This window comes from Uloborus diversus, unplaced genomic scaffold (genome assembly GCF_026930045.1).
Source record: "Uloborus diversus isolate 005 unplaced genomic scaffold, Udiv.v.3.1 scaffold_939, whole genome shotgun sequence".
NCBI classification, from domain to species: Eukaryota; Metazoa; Arthropoda; class Arachnida; order Araneae; family Uloboridae; genus Uloborus; species Uloborus diversus.
Window position 1 is genome coordinate 27465 of NW_026559164.1, and position 20709 is coordinate 48173.

At 32.8% G+C, this 20709-nt stretch overlaps 1 protein-coding gene across 1 annotated transcript in view; it reads left to right on the forward strand.

The window, feature by feature from the left end:
* Positions 1-6976: 6976 nt before the first annotated feature.
* The window catches only part of LOC129234033 (terminal uridylyltransferase 7-like), a gene marked incomplete at its 3' end in the record, with an annotated part of 42320 nt that continues 28587 nt past the window's right edge, over positions 6977-20709 (forward strand). Inside the window, exons 1-4 of the mRNA XM_054867939.1 lie at positions 6977-7028; positions 8913-9139; positions 17334-17459; positions 18102-18285. Coding sequence (XP_054723914.1) covers positions 6977-7028; positions 8913-9139; positions 17334-17459; positions 18102-18285 — 589 coding nt within the window. The remainder of the gene's footprint in view (positions 7029-8912; positions 9140-17333; positions 17460-18101; positions 18286-20709) is intronic.

Genomic DNA, 20709 nt, shown 5'->3' on the forward strand with positions numbered 1-20709 from the left:
TTTTGGAAAAATTTGCTGAAATTTTATAAGAGTCTATAAAAGCCTAACAAAGATTGGTAAAATCGTAAAAATCCTTTAACCGTAAAAACTGACAAATTTTCGTAAAAATTACAAAAAAATCAAGCAAAAATTTGCAGGTAAGAGTGAATTACAAATGGGACCGAATTTGCCTATAAGATAAACAAGCTATTGCTTAGGGCCCCTGCTTTGAAGTGGGTCCCTAACTCCCAAAAAAATTCATGATTCGTTCCTTAAAAAATGAAAATTGCTTGAAAAAAATAATTTCATTTTTAAGTGCTTGAAAACCTTAAATATTTGGAAACGTGTGGCTACAAACCTTAAATTTTAAAATTTCTAACAAATGATAGAGGGGGAGGAATGCCAAAATATGTCAAATTCAGCTCCTTGCCACATCCTGTATTAAAAATGTAAAAATCATGGTCCTCACGTTGGTAACATATTATTTCAAATAAATTTTTGTGACTCACATATTTCATATCTTGCTATTTATTCAATCCCGAATGCAGTATTTTGGAAATACTTTTGTATTGATTGCTTTTATCTTACGTCTTCTGCATATTGTCTACCTGTTTTTAACGGAAAAAAATACACACTACTTCTATTTCTATTCGTTTTCTGCCCCACTTGCAACTGAAGAAAAGTTGTTGTCATGAGAAATCTATGGTTTCTTTTTTCTTTTAAATTCAAAATAGCTATTCCTCACAAACTTAGAACAGGACTGTAAAAATTTACAATCAGGTACTAAAATATCAGAGACTGGAAAGTACAAATGAAGTGCATTAAATAATTTTATTTATTTTAGAGTCCTTGAAAATAATTAGATAAGTCTGAAAATCCTAAGCAAAATGGGCTCCAATTATTTCTACTGCATATTGTTAATCTGCTTAGCCAGGAAAAAAAATGTTACACTACTTCTATTTCTTTTCTCTATTCCTTTTCGTTTTCTGCACTACTTATAATTAAAAAAAGGTTTTCGTAATGAGAAATCTATAGTTCATTTTTTCTTTCAAACTTAAAATGGCTGTTTCTTACAAAGTTTGAACAATACTGTACAACTGTATAATCTATTTATCAATTTCTATGTCTATTCAGTTAACCTTTATAAGGCTTCAAAATGCAGAATTTTATATCCATTTTACAAAATTTTCTCCGGGGGAGAAGCCCCTGGCCCCCTAAAATTGGAGATATTCTATTTCTAACTTAAAAGGGATCCCTGCTTCACTCTCTTGATACCAACTCCCTCTCTTAAGGTCAGTTCAAAAAGGACAGCATGAAAACACACATTAATGAAAACGACACACAAAAAAGTAAAGCTTGTACTTATGCAGCACAGGAAACAGACAAAAACATGGAAGTGGGGGGCAATAAAAATGTTGCTAAAAAAAATCCTGCCCCCCCCCCCAGGAACTCAGTCCTAAATCCGCCTATGCCATTAAGCTGAATGATTTGCCCCCCCCCCCCATGTACTTGGTTATCCAGATTGTTTCTTCCTGATGTATTTATTGCATGCTTAATTTATTTTACTTTAAAGAAAATGTTATTAATTATTTTTATTGTTTTACATGTAATTTTATTTTTGAAGTTTTGTATTATTTCTTATTGAAATATCATTCCAAAAGAAAAATTGTGTTTTTATTGTAACAATGTTGTGGGTAAATCATAATAAAAACTTGGTTCGGTTGTTAACCTAGGCTTTTTTTTTTTTTTTTTTTTTTGATCAATTTTAGCTTTCAAAGTCTTTAAATTAAATTCAACAAAAAAAAAGTGAGTTATTTTTAGACACTCTGAAAACATTTTACAAACTGTCTTTGGTTATAAAATTTAGTTAGAAACTATTTTAAATCATTAACTCTTTAATACAATAGTATTGCCATGTATGCCTTTTTTTTTTTCAGTGCTCCTCCCATCTTTTAAAATTATGAAGTGTCAGTTTTTATAAAAACAAAATTTTTTTAATTTTTCTAAAATTTTCTTAAAAGGTCTGAAATTTGTGCTTCAATGGTCCTTAATACCATTTGTAGTGAGATGCCAAGCAAAATTTTAATTAGGAGAATCTAGTTCAAAATGCTGCTACATCTCGAAAATGATCATTTTGTTTTATCCTAAGGCTATTTTTGTTTTGAACAGAATAATTTTTCTTATGAATTTCATTCCCAATTTTTCTGCCAAAAATATCAATTTATCTTCTATCTCATCAACCTTATTGATGACAAAACTGGATCCAAAAGGTGGTTGCGCAACCAAATATAGCTTAAAGCTGCGTTTTGAGGACTTATATTTCGAAAAAGTCATCTCAGACCTCCTATTTGAGACTAAATATTGCATTTAAGTGCGCCAGTGGTGGCGATTGGGGCCTTTTAAGCGGGGAGTTAAAAAAAAGACAACTAAAAATGATGGGACTTTTAGCGGCAGCAAAAAATGAAAAAAAAAAGAAAGAAATAACAAAATTTTGTTCGGTTCTGATTTTGAGAATATTAAAGCAGATCAGTGGAAATTGCTGCAAGTCTAACAACTTCACTCATGTTTTTCTTAAGATTTTGATGAATTTTGATGAATGACGTTCTGAAAATTTTGACCTTTCTGCTTTTTTTCATAATTTCCAGTTTTGGTTTCCAAATTGGAAAATAAAATAAATTAACCATAAAAAGTAGGGGCTGTTGCCCCCCCCCCTTTCCCCCCACCCCTAGAATTGCTGCCACTGCTTAAGACTCTCTCTCCTTCCAATCTTATTGGATCCCTTCCTGTAGCAGAAACTGGATCCACCTTTGATTGGTGGGGGAAAAAAATTCCATCCTTGTGTTTGCCAGTTTCCAAAGCACTTCTGGATTTCTCTTGTGTAGGTTTGCAAAATCAGGCACTACTCGGCTAAGTGTTTTCAGTAACGGCATTCTTGTTTTCCATGTGAGTAGTGATTGCAATGGGTGTGCACGGAATACCTGTATTTCAATTTTGCAATTTCGTAATACCGGTATTTGCTGAGCTAAAATACCGGTATTTTAGGTATTAGTTTAAATAATAAACAGCTTCAATTAAAGAAATTTCAATTTAACTTATTAAATATCTACTTATGTTTTAAATGTACATTTCTCTTTCCATGTTACGGAACCAAAATCAATCTACTGATGTAAAAATTTGGCTTCAAAAGCACAAACTAATAGAATGTCATGAAACGAAAGTAGCGGAAATATAGCAAAATGATATTGTCATTACTAGATGGTGAGATGAATCGTATTTTCGTACATTTTGTTTGCGCCATGTTTTTATTTTTCTCATTTCCCTGATCCTCACTTTCCCTTTTGTGAAAGTTAATTTCAAGTGTAATTTTGAATGTATTTGTCTTATGAACAATTTATTACAACCACCAATTGCAATAGTACTTTATGATCTTTTTTAAAATTATTTGTCCCAACTGTACTAAATTGTAAGAAAAACCTTTTCTTGTCAGCATAACAAATGTCAATTTGTTGTCCCAGTATTGGTTTGTTGTCCTGTCTCGCTATTTGACTTTATACTTGGCAAGATAATATTTAGAAATTATATAGTGCCTTGAAATTTTGTATAGAGGTAAAGCATAATCAATTGAAACATATTTTCAGATATTTACATAATTATAATTGTAAAGAATTTTGAAAATAAAGCAAAAACAAATAAGAGAAACTAACAAGATCGAGTTTAGTCAAGTTTATCATAAATTTGAAACCAAAGGGCAAATAAAAAGCAAACCCAAACCTCTCCTGCTCAAGAGAGAATGATATTAATATTAGAAAAGTATCGTCTCTCAGAAATAAATTACAACTAGCTATAAATTTAAAAATGAGTTCCAAGCTTAGGAGACAATTCAAGAGATGCATTATGTTTTTTTACTATTACAGTGGACACCAGTTAATTGATTCACTGGTTAATTGAATGAAACACTTTGACGAATCAAATTGTCAAAAAACAGAACAAAATCCAGCTTTATTAAATTAGATGCTTTATTGAATCAGCCGCTTTGTGGAATCGAAACTGTTTAGAACAAACATGATCCATATAAGCGGCTGCCACTGTATTGATTTTTTATTATGACATTTGTTCCTTCATTTGTTTAGATTTGTTTTCATAAATAATACAATTTTGTACAAAATTATGAAATGTGGAAACAAAACAATATGTTTTCGAGCATTTTTTGAGAAATTTCAAATGCCGGTATTAATACCGGTATTCTGGTATTATGTTTTTAAAATACCAAATACCGGTATTGAATTTTTGGTCTGGTATTGCAATCCCTACATGTGAGCAAAGAACAAAGAATGTGTAATGGTTTAGTAAGGGAAGAGATAATCTTCAACAATAAAATATCATGTTTATAATTGAGAATTATTCTGCTCTTTTTGTGCGCCTCCTTTTCACTTCACCAGTGGTAATAATGCATTGTATATGACCAACTGTGAAATATCAGTTCATTAAACTGTTGTATGTATCTGCCTTTTTTGAATATATGAAGTAAGTAAAATCTTTTGGTTGCAGTGTTTCAAAGTTTAAACTATTTTTCATCATAAAAAATTCCTCTTTTTATTGAGATTATTTTTCTTTTATTTTACTTGTATAAAGAGATTAAAGACATGATCATTTGTACAGATTATCATTTCTCAATAGAAAGATGATTGCTCCAATTCCTTCATTTTTATGTCTATGATAACTAAAAACGCTTTTCTGAATTTTCATGTTAAAGATTAAGAAAAAGGGTTGTTCTCTGAGATCTCTCTGGTTGGTTCTTGAAGATGTAAAACAAAAATACATATAATATATATATGAATGGTGGAGACATAACAGTAAGGAATTCTCCCACAGTTTTCTTTTTGACATCATTGGAAAGAGCTTGCTTTTTTTACTCCAGATCTAACTCCACCTAAGGTTGTAAGTTTAACCCTCTATCTCAATTAGAAAAAAGTTACGAACGAATTATATGAAGTTCAAAAATCTGTTCTCTATTCAAGTTTTTTACCATTTTATTTTGCGTTTCCATGGCAACGCTTTTTGAATCCATTGTTTCTTTCCATCTTTCTCTTTTATTTTGTGTGTCCATGGTTACACTTTTTAAATCCATCTTTCTCATTTCTTAAAAGTATTTTAGTATCTGTCGTTATTGTTTGGAAGGGAAATTTGGCATGATGTCCTTTTTTCTTTTATTTAGTCCTGATTGTTAAATGTATACGTCAATTGACGCAATTTTTTTTTCAAGGTAGACCAGGCAAAGCTGGTCAACGCAGCTAGTTAAAGTATAATTTAAAAAAAAAAAAAAAATCTGATGCAAAAAAAAAAAAAAAAAAAAATCAATTCCTACAAAGAGGTTTTTTTTGGCATTGTGTTAATTTTCAATAGTAATGCTTGAAGTTATCATGTTTATTAATTGTTGTAAGTCAATTATGTAGACTTCTGTGCAATAAAGCATCACAATAAAATAATAGTGTTGGTATCACTATCATGTTTGTGTCAGGAAATGGAAGAAAATTTAGCATTACCTGGTTAAAAAGGCAAGTTTGTATTGCAAAAGATAGTGCTTATCTGTAGGGGAGACTAGGGATACTTGGTCTCTAGGGATACATAATCTCTAGGGATACATGATCCCATAGCCAAAAAATGTACCAAAAATCATTAAGTAGCGATTTGAAACCTGACAATTATATTAAAGTTATACTTGTACATAAAAACTCAACTGGCAACATTTTTTTCCAGCCATTTTGTTTTAGCTCAAGAAGTGAACGTGACAAGGGAAACCTTTTTTAGGAAAGCATTCTGAGGCTTACATTATCCGTTAAATATAACTTTAAAAAAATTCCGAAGTGTAATGTTAAAGTATTGACAGTCTTTAATAATTGAGACATATTTTTAGTAAATTGCCACTGATTGTTAATAATAGTACAGTAGAACCTGCCACATCCGGATCAATGTGGCGACAGACCGATCCGGATATCAAAAAATCCGGATATCAAGACAGCATTTAAAAATAGCTGTATTATAGAGTTTTCAAGCTGTATTTCTGTTCTTATAAACAAAATTTAAAGTTTTAAACGTTTATAAACTTAGTAGTATGTACATACAATATGCTCCATAGAAAAAAAAAAGGTTACACAATTTATTTACAAAAAGTTACTCATCATAGTTATAGTATTAACAAAAATTTACTTAGTTTTTGAAAAAGTTGGTTATTTTCTGCTGCTTTCCACACTGTACACGTTTTTTTGAAGCCATGGCTCTCATCCTTTTTAAGAGCATCACGTCACTTGCACAAGTATCTTCTTGACTTTGAACGTAGGACAGCAGAGCCTCGAACGACTTGAAAGCTTCTGAATGGCTCATTACGTTTACGACCGGATTTTTGTCAGTGCTTTCATCCCCTTCGCTGTCTGAGTTTTTATCATCATTCTTGCACACTATGTTCAATATATCGCGGTCTGTTAATTTGTTCTGTTCGTCTGCACTCAACCACTCGTTAACATCGTCTTCCTTCATTTTTTCACATCCCGGCAGGTTCTTTACCAGTTCAGCAATCTCGTCTTCGGCGGAAGTTTCATTGCTACCTTCCTCTGGTTTCTCCCCCTTAGATTCATCAGATGTTTTGGGTAACTTCCTCCATGACCTTATCATTGTAATTGGTTTTATGTCATCCCACGCTTGGGCCACCCACATCACCTCATCCAACATGTCCACTTTTTTTAGAGTCTCTGTAACGTTTTTTCCTTCATCCATTCCAGCAATCAAAACCGTCAGTAACTTTCGTCGATAGACACGTTTTATAGATTCTATAACACCTTGGTCCATAGGCTGACAGAGGGATGTCTCATTTGGGGGCAAAAAAAGACACTTTATTTCGCCATTCATCTCTTCTTTCGCCCGTCGCACAGTTCGAAAGAAAGAAATACTTTGACTTTTTCTTACTCAAAAATTAAAAATTTGTTCCGCGAACCGTCCGGATATGGGGACGTCCGGATGTGACAGGTCCGGATGTGGCAGGTTTTACTGTACAAGTATGTTTGTAAAAATCGCACATTGGGGATACTTGATTCCTTCGTTTAGAGGGATATATGATTCCAGGGATCCAGTATCCGTATGGCAATATAAACACAATGAAAACAATATAAATGTTAAGTAAGAAAAACAACGTTAAAAAAAGCACAAATTTGCCCATTACAGCAGACACGTGTTTCGGCGTTACAGGGAACGCCTTTTTGCATTGAGAAAGGCGTTCCCTGTAACGCCGAAACACGCGTCTGCTGTAATTGGCAAATTTGTGCTTTTTTTTAACGTTGTTTTTCTTACTTTACTGTTCAGCACAAAGGTATTTATTTATCTTAATATAAATGTTGTTTACTTAGTTGACATGTTAACATAATAAAATTTAGCATAGTTTGAGTGATAGATTTAAAAAATCACAATACTCTAAATATGCTAAACTATTGAAATATCAGTTTGCACTTGTAACCCACATAACACCTCAAACATCTAAACATAAACTAACTCTACTGATAAATTATGTTCTGATCAGCCAAATGAGCTTAAACAAGTTGAAATAGATGTCAAATCTTTGTTTGAAAGAAAAAATAAATGATTTTACTATAGTTAGATTTACAACAAAAAAGTGAGTTGCCCATAATGTTGCCTGTTAGTGGATAGAATGCAAAGTTGGATTTCTAGAGTTTGAAATAAGTTTTCTGAAGCGAAAAGGTAATATGTTTAATCAATCTATTTTTCCTGGAAAATTGATAAAATGTGTTGAGCTGCACACATCCATTTCGGTTGAGCGGAACTTAAAGAACTACAACAAACAAATTATTTGCATTTGACTTTTCAGGTTTTGAAAACATATAAGCTAGGCTTTCTTTTTTATGAGTACACTGATACTTACATTTTTTTCCCTCTTTTTAAAAATTAATTCAAATGATGAAACTCTTAATTTTATTATTGCTAGACAAGATGCAAATAAGATGATTTTGTGCTTATCATCCCATTTTTTTTATTTGTTGCAATTTTAGCTTCATTACGCTACTTTAAAAAAATTGTTAGTTTTATTTTTAAATATAGTATTTTGTTCACAACTGTATTGGATAATAAGTAACTGATCAAAAGCATCATAAGTTCATGAAAGTTGTGTACATTTTTCTTACAAATGTCTAGTGAAATTTGAAATTATGTTATTTCGTGTTCACATTGTTATAATCTAATAAAGAAACTGTGTTTTTTTTTTAGAAACATTTTGTAGAAAACTAAAATCCATAAATAAATTGCCAATCTAATGAAAAGTCTATGTATTTTCTCAGTGGGATCAAGTATCACCATGAAGGGGTCATGTATCCCTTGATGTGAGGATTTATGATCCCTTTATGAAATTTTTGAAAAAAAAATTATTTTATCAAAACTATCTGTTTCATTTCAACTAAAAAAAAATGCTGTCAGATAGGTTAAAAAATTACCTTTGTTCACGTACTTAAAAACTGATAATTTGCAGCAGAGAAAAAAAATTGAAATCTAAAGTGGGGATCAAGTATCCCCAGTCTCCCCTACATATGATCATCAAATGTTTTGAAAAATGGAGACAAATATCAACAGTTCTTAGTTTGATACCTGTATAAAATCTTCCCAACTTTGATCAAAGAGACTAACGTGGAATTCATTATAACTTTTTTTCCCTTCAAGAATAATGTAAAACTTTATTTGTAACATAAAAATTGCATGAATAATATCTCTTTAGGGGAAGGGGAATCCTAAAGAGAGCATAGAAATAACAATAGTATTGCTGCAGTGTTTGATGAACTTCTAAACCTTTATTTATTTTTGTTTTTAATATTTGTAGAAAACTTTTATTAATTTATTTACTTAATCTTTTACTTTATTTATTTTCTTTTTATTTGCAGAACTTACTGCAAATCCTAAGTATCATGTTTTACCATATGAAGATAAAGCTAGTGTGAAAGCTACAAAAATTGTTTTCATAGAACCATATACTAGTGTAGAATGTGAAATGGCATATTTAGGAAAGGCCGAAAAAAAAGTTCGTGACATGGCTGATCTTTTAAAAACGCTATCGATGTTTGATGTGCGAGTAAAATCCCTTTTCATTGCTGCACGAGTTTGGGCCGAGGTAGTGAATCTCTCTCTCTCTTTTTTTAACATAAACATGCGTTTTGTGATACTGTGTCCATTAGTTTAATTGATAGTAATATAATGCAGTATGCGCCTCCATTATTTCACCCATTCACATGTATTGCGCTTTTCCTCTATCGCCTAAAAAATTGAACATGTAATAAAACTTTGTCCTAAATTCGAGATTGCTCAAAATTATTAAAAACTTTTTATTTCTCAGAAAATTATGCACTTCTCTTTTTAGCCAATAATAAAAAAAAATCACTGATGTGTCTCATTCTTTTGAATTTGCTACTTTAGATATAAGGTTTTAAATTCTTGTATCACTGGAAAACTATTGGAAAAACTACATGAAATACACCGCCAGCTCAGTCATTTCCAGCCGAGGACTGCAATTTCGTGCTTATTAGCATTCATCAGCCCTTCATAGGAAAGTGACTGAGCTGGAGATGGAAAACCTCTTAAGGAAGCAAGAGTGCCAAACAAACTGGTAGCTGATATAGAATTAGCGCAGACCAGACGAGTGACCAAAGCAATGGTTCGGTTCAACTCGAGGATTGAAGGCAAGGCATGGTATATTCAGTAAATTACCGGTAATTTACTGAATATATTGGAAAAATTGTTTTTTTTTTTTTTCACTATTAAAAAAAGCGATTGGTAAGATAATTTTCAGTTTTTTCTTGCAATCAAAAGTTTCTCCTAATATGAGAATGAACTATATTTATTGTGGACACAATATCAGTTGCTTGAATGTTAGTTCAATTGTTAGTTTTAAATACAGTGAAACCTGTGTATAACAATACTATCTATAACGATAACCTGTCTATAACAATCATATAGACAAACCTGTCTATAACAATCTATGACTATAACAATCTGTCTATAACAATCTAACTATCTAACCTGTCTATAACAATCATATAGACCTGTCTATGACAATCATATAACAATCATATATAGTGTCCTATCTATAACGATAACCTGTCTATATCATTTTTTTTGGCCCCAGCAAAATGTCAGCATGAATAATCAAACTGTCTATAACGATAACCTGTCTATTATGATATTTTTTTAGGTCCCAGCAGTATTGTTGTAGACAGGTTTTACTGTATCGCGGTTTTGTATATATCATGCTTTTTTAATATTCTCCCGACAAGCGAGATATAGCAAGGGACTATTGTAACAGATAAGTACTAGTAGCTGGTAGTAGCCGCTAGAGTTGCTGGGGAGTGTTTTTGCTGCTCCTGAGATAAGTGATTTTTTACTGTAATTGTTTATTTTACTACTTTAGTTTCAGTATTTTTATTGTATTTTATCATATAATTAAGTATTCTTGTGCTTTTAAGTCTTATTTTTGATTTACTTGCTTTCTTAAAGTGTTTTTCTATTCTGTGTAGCTAAGCCTAAATTGTGCTGATTTCTTGTTGTTAAGCCTGAGTGCTCTGTTTAGGGTGTAACTTGTTTATTTTAACTTACTGCTTGTCTTAGGATTTAGTAATATTTGTATCTTTTACTTCCAATGCTTTCTAATTCTAATAATTAGCATTATTTCTCCAATTTTGTATTTTTTGCATTGACTTTTTAAGTGTACCATTTTGAGCTAGAATGGGAGTTATATGCTTAATGAAGGAGGTTAAAAGTGGTAAAGGGGACAAGTGGATTTCTTGTGACCTATGTCAGATGTTCTGCTTGTTTAAGGGGAAGGATGAGTCTGAGAAGGATTTCATTTGCACAAATTGTGTTGAACTCTCAGAAATCAGAGTTAGGATGCTTACTTTGGAGTTTGAGTTAGCATTAGGCTGTAGGCGTGTAGATGGGGTAAACACTCCAGAGGGAAAGGGGGAAGTTAGCAAAAAGGAGGTTGGCATTAGCTGTGTGTTAGATAGTGGGAATATTCCAGAATTAAAGGAGGAAGTTAGTAAAAAGGATGTGGGCATTAGCTGTGTGTTAGATAGTGGGAAAATTCCAGAGATAAAGGGGAAAGTTATTGCTGATGTGACTGACTGGGAAACAAAGGGTATAATTTTGGGAGATTCAATGGTGCGTGAGGTGGGAAACTCAATAGGCAGAGTTAGACGTAAGGTGGCTAGATGTTGTTTGCCAGGGGCTCGGGTGAGAGATGTAAATAGGGTTGCTGAAAAGAAGGGGGTATTTAATAAAGAGGATGTAGTTACTTTGTGGGTGGGAACTAACGATGTAGGCCATAGTAACAACGATGAGTTTACAAAGGAATGGGATTCCCTGTTGGACAAAGCAACCAACTGTTCAGCAAATGTCCAAGTGGTTGGTTTGCTTCCCAGGTATGGTGTGCATAGGAGTTGGTTAAACCAACGGGCTAGGTGTATGAACCTGGTACTCAAGGAAATTTGCGTTAAGCGTAGTATCAGGTTTATTGATGTGTGGAGTAAATGTAAACGCGATTGGATTGCTAGGGATGGCCTGCATCTGAGCTCTACAGGGGTCAAAATGGTTAGTGGTTTGATTTTAGAGGCTTCAGAATCAAAAAACTAAGTTGGAATGGGGGGCATGGTTTATGGAGCAGAATTCGAAAGGGTACTAGCTATTGGGATTTTAGTAGAAACGGAAATAGGGTGGCTAATAATCGAAAAGATTTTAACAGTTGAAATTCAAACAATCGTGCTTCATTATATAAAAGTAAGATGGGCTTACTTAAGGTTTTTTATACAAATGCTCGTAGTATTAGGAACAAGATGGAAGAATTGAAAAGCATAATTATAGACGAGAGGTTGGATATAATTGGAGCTACCGAGACATGGGCTACCGAAAGTGATGATGATTTATTATCTATTGCTGGGTATAATTTGTTTAGACAAGATAGAGTAGGTAAAAGAGGTGGTGGGGTTTTATTTTATGTCAGAGACACTTTAATTTGCAATGAATTGGTAATTAATGATAAACCTAATGAGATTGATATGATTTGGCTGGAGTTGATTAGTAATAAGGGAAAAAAACTACGTTTAGGGAATATTTATAGGCCACCCAATTTAAGCCAGGGTGAAGACGAACAGATGTTTAGTATTATTAGTGACATTTCTAGCAAGGGGTCAGTCATCATAATGGGAGATTTTAATTTTCCAGGAATTGATTGGAATAATTTTTACCATAGTAATAGCAGAGAAGAGGAATTTTTGAAAGTAAATGGTGACTGTTTCTTATATCAAATTGTAACTCAGGGTACTAGACAGGAAGCTATTTTGGATCTAGTTTTCTGCGACATGGAAGGCTCTGTTCAGGGGTTATATGTAGGGGAACACATTGGAGATAGTGACCACAACAGTATTAGGTTTGGGATTAAATTTGATATGCACAAAGTAGAGAATTTTAGGTTTGTGCCCAATTTCAGAAATACTGACTTTGTGGCACTTCGGCAGAGTTTGAAAGCAGTTTTTTCTTCTGAATTGGACAATAGCGATGTGAATCTTCAATGGGCAGAGTTTAAGGAAAATCTAGCGAATACGGTTAGGGATCATGTTCCTTTTAGGAGAAAGGGTGTCAACACTAAAATTTGGCCAATGTGGTTCTCCAGGGAAACTAAAGACGCTCTAAATTACAAGCAAGCTGCTTTTCATAGGTTTAGAGAAACAGGTCACAGTGCAGATAGGCTCCAATATTGTGAGGCAAGGCGTAAATTTAAGTATTTGGTAGGGATTCAGAAAAGAGAGTTGGAGCAAAGACTGGCAGATAACATAAACAGGAATCCCAAGAGGTTTTTTCGTACGCTAATTCGGGGAAAGTTCGAAATAGTCATATTGGGCCACTGGTTGATGAGCACGGAATTTTAATTCAGGACGATAGTGATATTGCTAATGTTCTTAATAACTTTTTTTCGAGTGTTTTTTATGATAACTGTATCTCAACAGTTGACACCAACAAGACACAAGCTATAGTACAGCTTGAGGACTTTGTATTTTCCAGGGATGACGTTTTACTTCATTTGAAAAAAATTAAAGAGTCTAAGGCTCCGCGGCCAGATAATATTTATCCGAAAATTTTAGTTGAATGTGCAGAGGAATTAGCAGATGTAATCGCAAACATTTTCAATGCTTCTTATAATTCGGGGACAGTGCCAGAGGACTGGAAGCTGGCTAACATTACACCGCTCTTCAAGAAAGGATCTAAAGGGAGTGCGGTAAATTATAGACCTGTGAGTCTAACTTCGGTGGTTTGCAAATTTTTTGAAACATTGATGAAAATTAAGATAGTAAATTTTCTAGAGACTAATAATCTATTGACTAGTTTTCAGTACGGTTTCAGGAAAGGTAAATCTTGTGCAACTAATTTATTACATTTCTATGACAAAGTTACCATGGCTTTGGACAATAAGAAGCCTGTAGATGTTGTTTACATTGATTTTCAAAAAGCTTTCGATAAGGTACCGCATGTTGCTCTACTTAGCAAATTAGCTGATATAGGAATAGGAGGGAAAACTTTCATTTGGGTAAAAAACTGGCTGACCGGAAGGAAACAAAGAGTAGTTGTAAGGGGAAATTATTCTAATTGGAGTGAGGTCTTAAGCGGGGTTCCTCAAGGATCAGTGTTAGGGCCTGTTTTGTTCATTGTCTTTATGAACGATATTCACAAAAATATTTCTGGGAACATGAATTGTTTTGCTGATGATGTCAAAGTTATGGGGACTGTAGAAAATGATGAACAAGCAAATCAGCTGCAAGAGGATCTAGCTCATATTACGGAGTGGGCTGATAAATGGGGTATGGCTACTGTCTGAATTTCATTTTACCTCTAAGGAAATTGAGGATTTAGTTTTCCTTACTCATACTTGTCTAAGGCAAAGTTCCTTTGTTTTTAATGGTAAATTTTATACTATGTTGGATGGTTTGGCAATGGGAAACCCACTTAGCCCCATCCTTAGTGATATTTACATGCATTACTTTGAGGTCAAGTTGTTTCAGAAACTACAGTTTCAATTCTATGTTCGCTATGTTGATGACTGTTTTGTTCTTATGAACCACGGTCAACTAAGCATTGATGATACTTTATCCATTTTAAATTCCATTGATCCTCATATTCAATTCTCTTGTGAAAAAGAACAGAATAATTGCCTTCCATTTCTGGATGTTCTCGTTTCTCGAACTGAGTCCGGTTTTGAAACTACGGTTTATCGTAAACCTTTTGCTGTTTCCTTACCCCCACATAGATTATCGTCTCACCCTCCTAATCAAAAATATTCAGCTTTCAACACATATGTTTATCGTGCAATGAATATTTGTTCTTCACCTGAGCTTCTTAATGCGGAACTTAACTATATAAGAGCTGTGGCTGTTGATAGAGACTATCCGCCCACCTTAGTTGATTCCATTTATAAAAAACTTTGCAAAAAATCTCAAAATGTTGTTCTTAATAGAACTTTTAACACTAAGAATTTAGTTGTTCTGCCTTTCTTCCCTGGTATCAGTTTTCAGGTTGCTAAGATTCTGAAGTGATTCCAATTCCAAGTGGTATTTTCTCCTATTAATAAACTTTCTTTCTCTTCTCTTAAAGATTCTATTCACCCTCTTAATTGCTGTGGGATCTATAAAATTGTTTGCAATTGCGGACTCGGATACATCGGACAGACCCGCCGTTCTTTGAAATTTCGGTTAAAAGAACATCAAAGCTATGTGAGAAAACAACAGCTGAATAAATCCAGTATTGCTCAACACTGTTGGGAATCGAATCACTCTTTTGATTTTAACTCTTATCAAATTATCCAAAAATGCCCCAATTCGTTGGATCTTGATTTTTGGGAATCTTTTCACATCCTGAGGAACCGTTCTAATTTAGTTAACGATCTTACTGCAATTCCCTATTTTTCTTCTGTGTGGACTCCTTTGTTAAAATTGGTTTAGATTTTCTATTATTTTTATGTAAACGTCGTACATTTCTTACTTTTATTTTTTCATTTTTTGCTTTCTTATTTCGTTTTGTGATTAACTAATTCCAATATGTTTATCCTTCACTCTGTTTTTTCTGCATTTCTCCATTTGATACATTGCTTCCATACATAGTTTTTCCCGCTGGTAAATTTATTGCTAATTTATTCAGAGTGGTTTCATTTTTGGACTTTTTGCATTGTTTATGGGTTTTCTTTTAAAATTTATTACTTAACGGTTTTTTCCTGATGGAATTATATAATAAATTTTGTCTCCATGTGTCATTTTATCTTTTTTGTTTTGTTTAATTTCTATTTTTTGATATTTATACTACCTCCTGTTCCACCGTGTTGCTTTTCTCGGATGACTTTTCATCCAAAAGCTCACACTTCTTTGCATTGAAAAAGGTGTTCCTTGTAACACCGAAACACGTGTCTGCAATCATTTGCAAGTTTTGTGCTTAATAACGTTGGATTACTGACATTTTAATTTTTCAGCACAAAGGTATTTATTCTTTATTAAGTGTACAAGTTATTATTTGCAAGGTTCAGTCATTAGTCAGGCAGACAAAGTTACTGATCTGGGGGTCTTAATAGGTCAGGATTTAAAGTTTAGCCAACAGTGCAGCATTGCTAGCAACAAAGCCAATAAGATGCTTGGGTTTATCAATAGATCTATTTCAAATAAATCTAAAGAAGTTCTTATGCTCTTATATAGAAGTTTGGTAAGACCCCATTTGGAGTATGCTGTTCAGTTTTGGTCTCCTTATCTTAAGAAAGACAATGTATTGGAAAGGGTTCAAAGGCGGGCTACAAGGCTAATAAGTGGACTTTCCCACTTAGATTATGATTCCAGGCTTAGAAGGCTAAAAATGTAGTCTTGAGCAAAGAAGAGACCGAGGGGACATGATTCAGCTGTTTAAATTTATTAAAACGAAAGATGTTACGGGGCTAAAGTTTAGCCCTGAAAACAGGACAAGGGGTCATTGTTTTAAGCTATTTAAATCTCAGGCTAACATGGATATTAGGAAAAATTATTATTTTAGCAGGGTAGTGGAACCTTGGAACAGCTTACTGGAAGAGGTGGTAATGAGCAAAGTAGTAGACAGTTTTAAGAGGGCCATTGATCTTCACTGGGGATTGTAAATTGACTAGGAACCAGTCTAGTACATATTTAGTTTTAAAACTTAAAAATTTAGTCTATATGTTGTTGCCATTCATTAATGTTTTGGGTTATTCAAAGCATATGCTGAAACCTTTATCAAGATCGGTATGATATCAAAAATAATAATAATGCAGTGAAATCCCATTGCGTCAAACTTCAAGGGACCACAAATTTTGTTTGTTGTTCCAGGAATTTTGTTCTAATGTAAATTCAATCAGTGTAATAGAAATTTAATTGGGCTAGAAATTTATTTCATTGAAACCAAGATTTCATCATATTGATATTCATTGTAATGGGATTCTACTTTAATAATAGCAGTATCTCACTTTAACACTGATTTTATGATCTTACTACCTTAGACAATCAGGATTGACTATTTTATGTCTATAATTATTAATGCCTATTTCCATCAGTCATCTATGTTCATGATAGAAACAACTAAATTTAACGAGATAGAAACAACTAAATTAAATGAAATTTCGGGTTATGTGGATACCTAGTGCAATTAAGACTTATAACTGAAATCCCCACTTGGCATGTATGTTACAAATGCTAATTTTTTATTGAATGAAGTTCAACTACATTGTACATTAAATAAAATTTACTTAAGAAAAGATTTTCTTCTTTTTTTTATTTATAAACATTTATAAAGATTATGCCAATCCACATTATAATGAGGAACTCACATTATAAAGTGTAAGAAAGTAGCTGCAGATTTTTAATTAATGAATTTTGAACATAAATGTGATTCAAATTAAAAGTGCTTCAACATATGCAATGGACTTGCCATTAGTGGTTGCTAACCCCCCCCCCCCCCCCAAAAGGGGATAGTTCCATGAGATAAGTACCTCGCTGCCTCTGAGTTGAACTTGATTAGGGTGAGAAGTGAGATCGAATACAGCTAAATAGATAAATACCTGGATTTCATCAAACTCTACTAAACACAACATGATAGCTATGTTTAAATTTACTTAGCAATTACAAATGCTATTTGTTCTTCAAAATTCGACCAATTTTTCTTCAATTGCTAGTGAATATTAAGCAAAAAAGAAACAAACTAAATAAGATCTCATGATTGTAATGATTAGACTGTATGTTTGGATTGTTTTATTTACTGATTCCTGGTTCTTTTCTCAGGTTTGTGCAATTGATGAAGTAGATGATGGTAAACTTCCAGCTATTGCGTTTCCATTATTGGTAACATATTTCTTACAGAGATGTCAAGAACCTGTGTTACCAGTTGTTAAAATTGAAGATTTCAAGGTAAGTCTTTTCCGAAGAATCCCAAGTATATTTCTATAGTGAAATGTACTTTGAGTTAAAATGCAGTGTTAGCTTTACTATTTGTCTCATGAGAGCTGCATAACATATTTTAAATGATTACTTTATGGGGTCACTATGTTAAGTTTTTACTTTTTTTTCTGCTTTACAAAATTGTTTTGCATACAGAACCTTACTGTACACTTTATAATAATCACCATCCTGTCTAGATTTTTTTTAGGTTTTGATGATTGGTTCATACCTGTTGTATAGTACTGATTCCAGAACTGATCTTTAATTGTTCCCCATCAACTCAAAAAAAATTTCCTATCGAATTGATTTTTTTGAAGGGCCCTTCAAACTCCTGCTTTTTTGGTGCTAGCTCCTTCAGAACTCTTCCCCTTTTTTTTTGTCAATATGATCTTCCTCTGTGACCGTCATTTAAGACACATTGATTTTCATGCTCTTCCTATTAAACAAATGTTTTTTTTTTTTTTTTTGGATTTTCCTTCTCGTTGCCTAAGTGCCAATTTATTGCCAAAATCTTAGCACTTAATTTTATTGTAAAACTACTTTTTAATTTTAAAGTGATTAATGTATTTACATGTGTCTCGTTTATAAAAGTGTATGTGCAAAATATTTCAGGTTATGCAGTACAAACTAAAAACTTGTCCAAAAACAACTACATCTGTAGGAGAGTTATGGTTTGAATTTTTGAAGTTTTATGCTGTGATATTCAATTGGGATGAAAACATCGTATCAATAACTGATTTGGGACCAGTTTCAAAAAGCTCTAAATGCATGGAAAAAGTATGGATGTACATTGAAGGTTTGTTTCGATGTTTATGGTATTTGATAAATTGAAAAAATTGCAACTTATGAAATGCTCTGAATTATTTCTTTTATTGGCGGCATTTTTATTTCTTTTTTCGGAAACAATACTTGCAGGGGTATAAAATCTACAACAATTGCGCCAAGTTAGGGAAGATATTATATTTGTTTTCTTTACTTTTAACATGTCTGGTTTGCAAAATATCTGAATTAATTAAATCTTGTTCTAAAAAAGGAAATCAATGTGTTTGGTTCTGCAAAGCTCTAGGTGACTCTACAAAATCAATTGTAGCCAAATAATCTACCAGTAGCAAAGACTTTTCTTTATTTTCAGTAATCTCTCATTCTATGAATTCTGTGTTAATTAAATCTAACCACAATAGCTTTTTTCTAGCTTCAGCTATTGCTGCAAATTCCGCTTCCATTCTTCAAAGGCTAACATGTTTTTGTTTAAACGTCTACCAAACTAGAGATGTTCTGTCTGTAAAAAATAATTGTCCCCCTCAGGAAGTCCACTTAAGTGATTCAAAATGAAATCTATTTCAGAAAAAGCTATGATTAGATTACTATTCCAAATAAACTTCTGTTTATAATTTCTTTCTGTGAAACACATCCTATAAGTTTAAGCATACCACACCAGTTTGTAACGCTGGGATTACTTTAAAATTGGCTAAAAATGACAAACAACCCAACGAATTTCTAGACAGGATTTTTGACATTTATTTCTTTTGTTCCTGGGCATTAGGACAATTTACTTTAGAATACACCACACCTTTGCTAATTGCCTGCAAAGATATTCAGAAATTAAGAGGGAAACCAGTTTAGACCGGTCAAAAAATACACTTTTTTTATGTCATAAAAGTTTAGTAAAACCAGGGTTCGTACGGGTTATGGAAATCCTGGAAAGTCATGGAAGAAAAATAAGCGAATTTCAGACCTGGAAAAGTCATGGAAAATTGAAATTTCCATTGAAAGTAATGGAAATTTATTTCAGGTCATGCAAAAATGTCCTGGACAGAGATAAAGTAACAGTAACTAAAAGAGCATTAGAAATCTTGAGTGATTTAACTGTATAGCACATAAAAGCTATTACAAGTGGCAAATTGAAAGATCCCAAAATCAAATCTGAATTTTGAAAAATCATTGTATCCACTTCTGTCGCAGCCGCTTGCCTTTCTTGCGATGTGATTTTACTATTTGGACATCTCTTATTTTGAATTACTGTTGTTTTCAGCACTTCTTGTGTTTTATATTCTGTAGTAGCGAACTTGCACATTCTTGGTTTTGCCACGCCCACTCAAAAAAAAAAAAAGCAATTAAATTGCATTCGAGTTCGATTCCACCACTCGTAAGAGCTTTGTTATTAAATTTATCACAGTTTATCTTAATTTTGTCAAAGGTTTTAGATCTTTAGTCAGGCGATAGAATACAGAAAAAGGGGAATTCTAATACTCTAAAACAGTAGTGCCCAACATACGTCCCGCAAAACTAATCCATGCGACCCACTGCTACGTTCAATGTTAAAAATCACACATGTTCTGTAATTTCTGAATCTATTAATTTATATGCATTTGAAAATGTGCAAGATTCATTACTGTATGGTTTTTTCAAAAAGATGTCTGGTTTAGAAACATAAAGAACTAAACTATGTGACTTTACTTTAAAGAGTCAAAATACTGTCAAGTTAGGTGGATAATTAAATGCACTGTTGACACTGAAAGGCAACTTTTGAAGCAAATTTATTGAAACATAGTGATGACTCATTCAACCTTTGTCCCATTCATTATCATTCTGCCTGTTTATAAAAAAAATTAGACATTTAAGCATCATAATTTTTGTTTCATTGCATTTTTACTTTGCTTAAATTTAAATGATGAAGACAAATAAGAATAGTTTAGTTTTTTAAGTGTAAACTTATACTTTTACATTACGAGTAAGTGCTTCAATGAGGCTGTGGCATTCTTATAGACGTTTTGCTAAAGCTCTTTTCCAAAAATGAGCAAGTTTGAGATTAAATAGTGCTATTCTCTTCGTGAACAAGGTCATGAAAATTTTTATTGAAGTCATGAAAAAGTCTTGGAAAAGTCATGGAATTTTTTCATCCAAATAGAGTATGAACCCTGTAAAACTATTCAAGAATATGTTGCCAAAATTTGAGTGAAAAGTTCCGATTAGTTCCAATGTTATGAGCACTTAAAGTGACTGTGGAGATACGAAAACATTCACAGCATTTTTTTTCCACAAACGCGTTTTTCTCAAAACAACTTTTTTTTCAACTGGTGCTGTACCGTTTCCACCTCTTGTGTAAAGACGACAAGAGATTGCATGGTCTTTTAGAGACGTTTAATCAACATATTATTATGTACAGCTATATTACAATTTACAGATTATTTAATATTACAAAGATATTTTGAACTGCGAG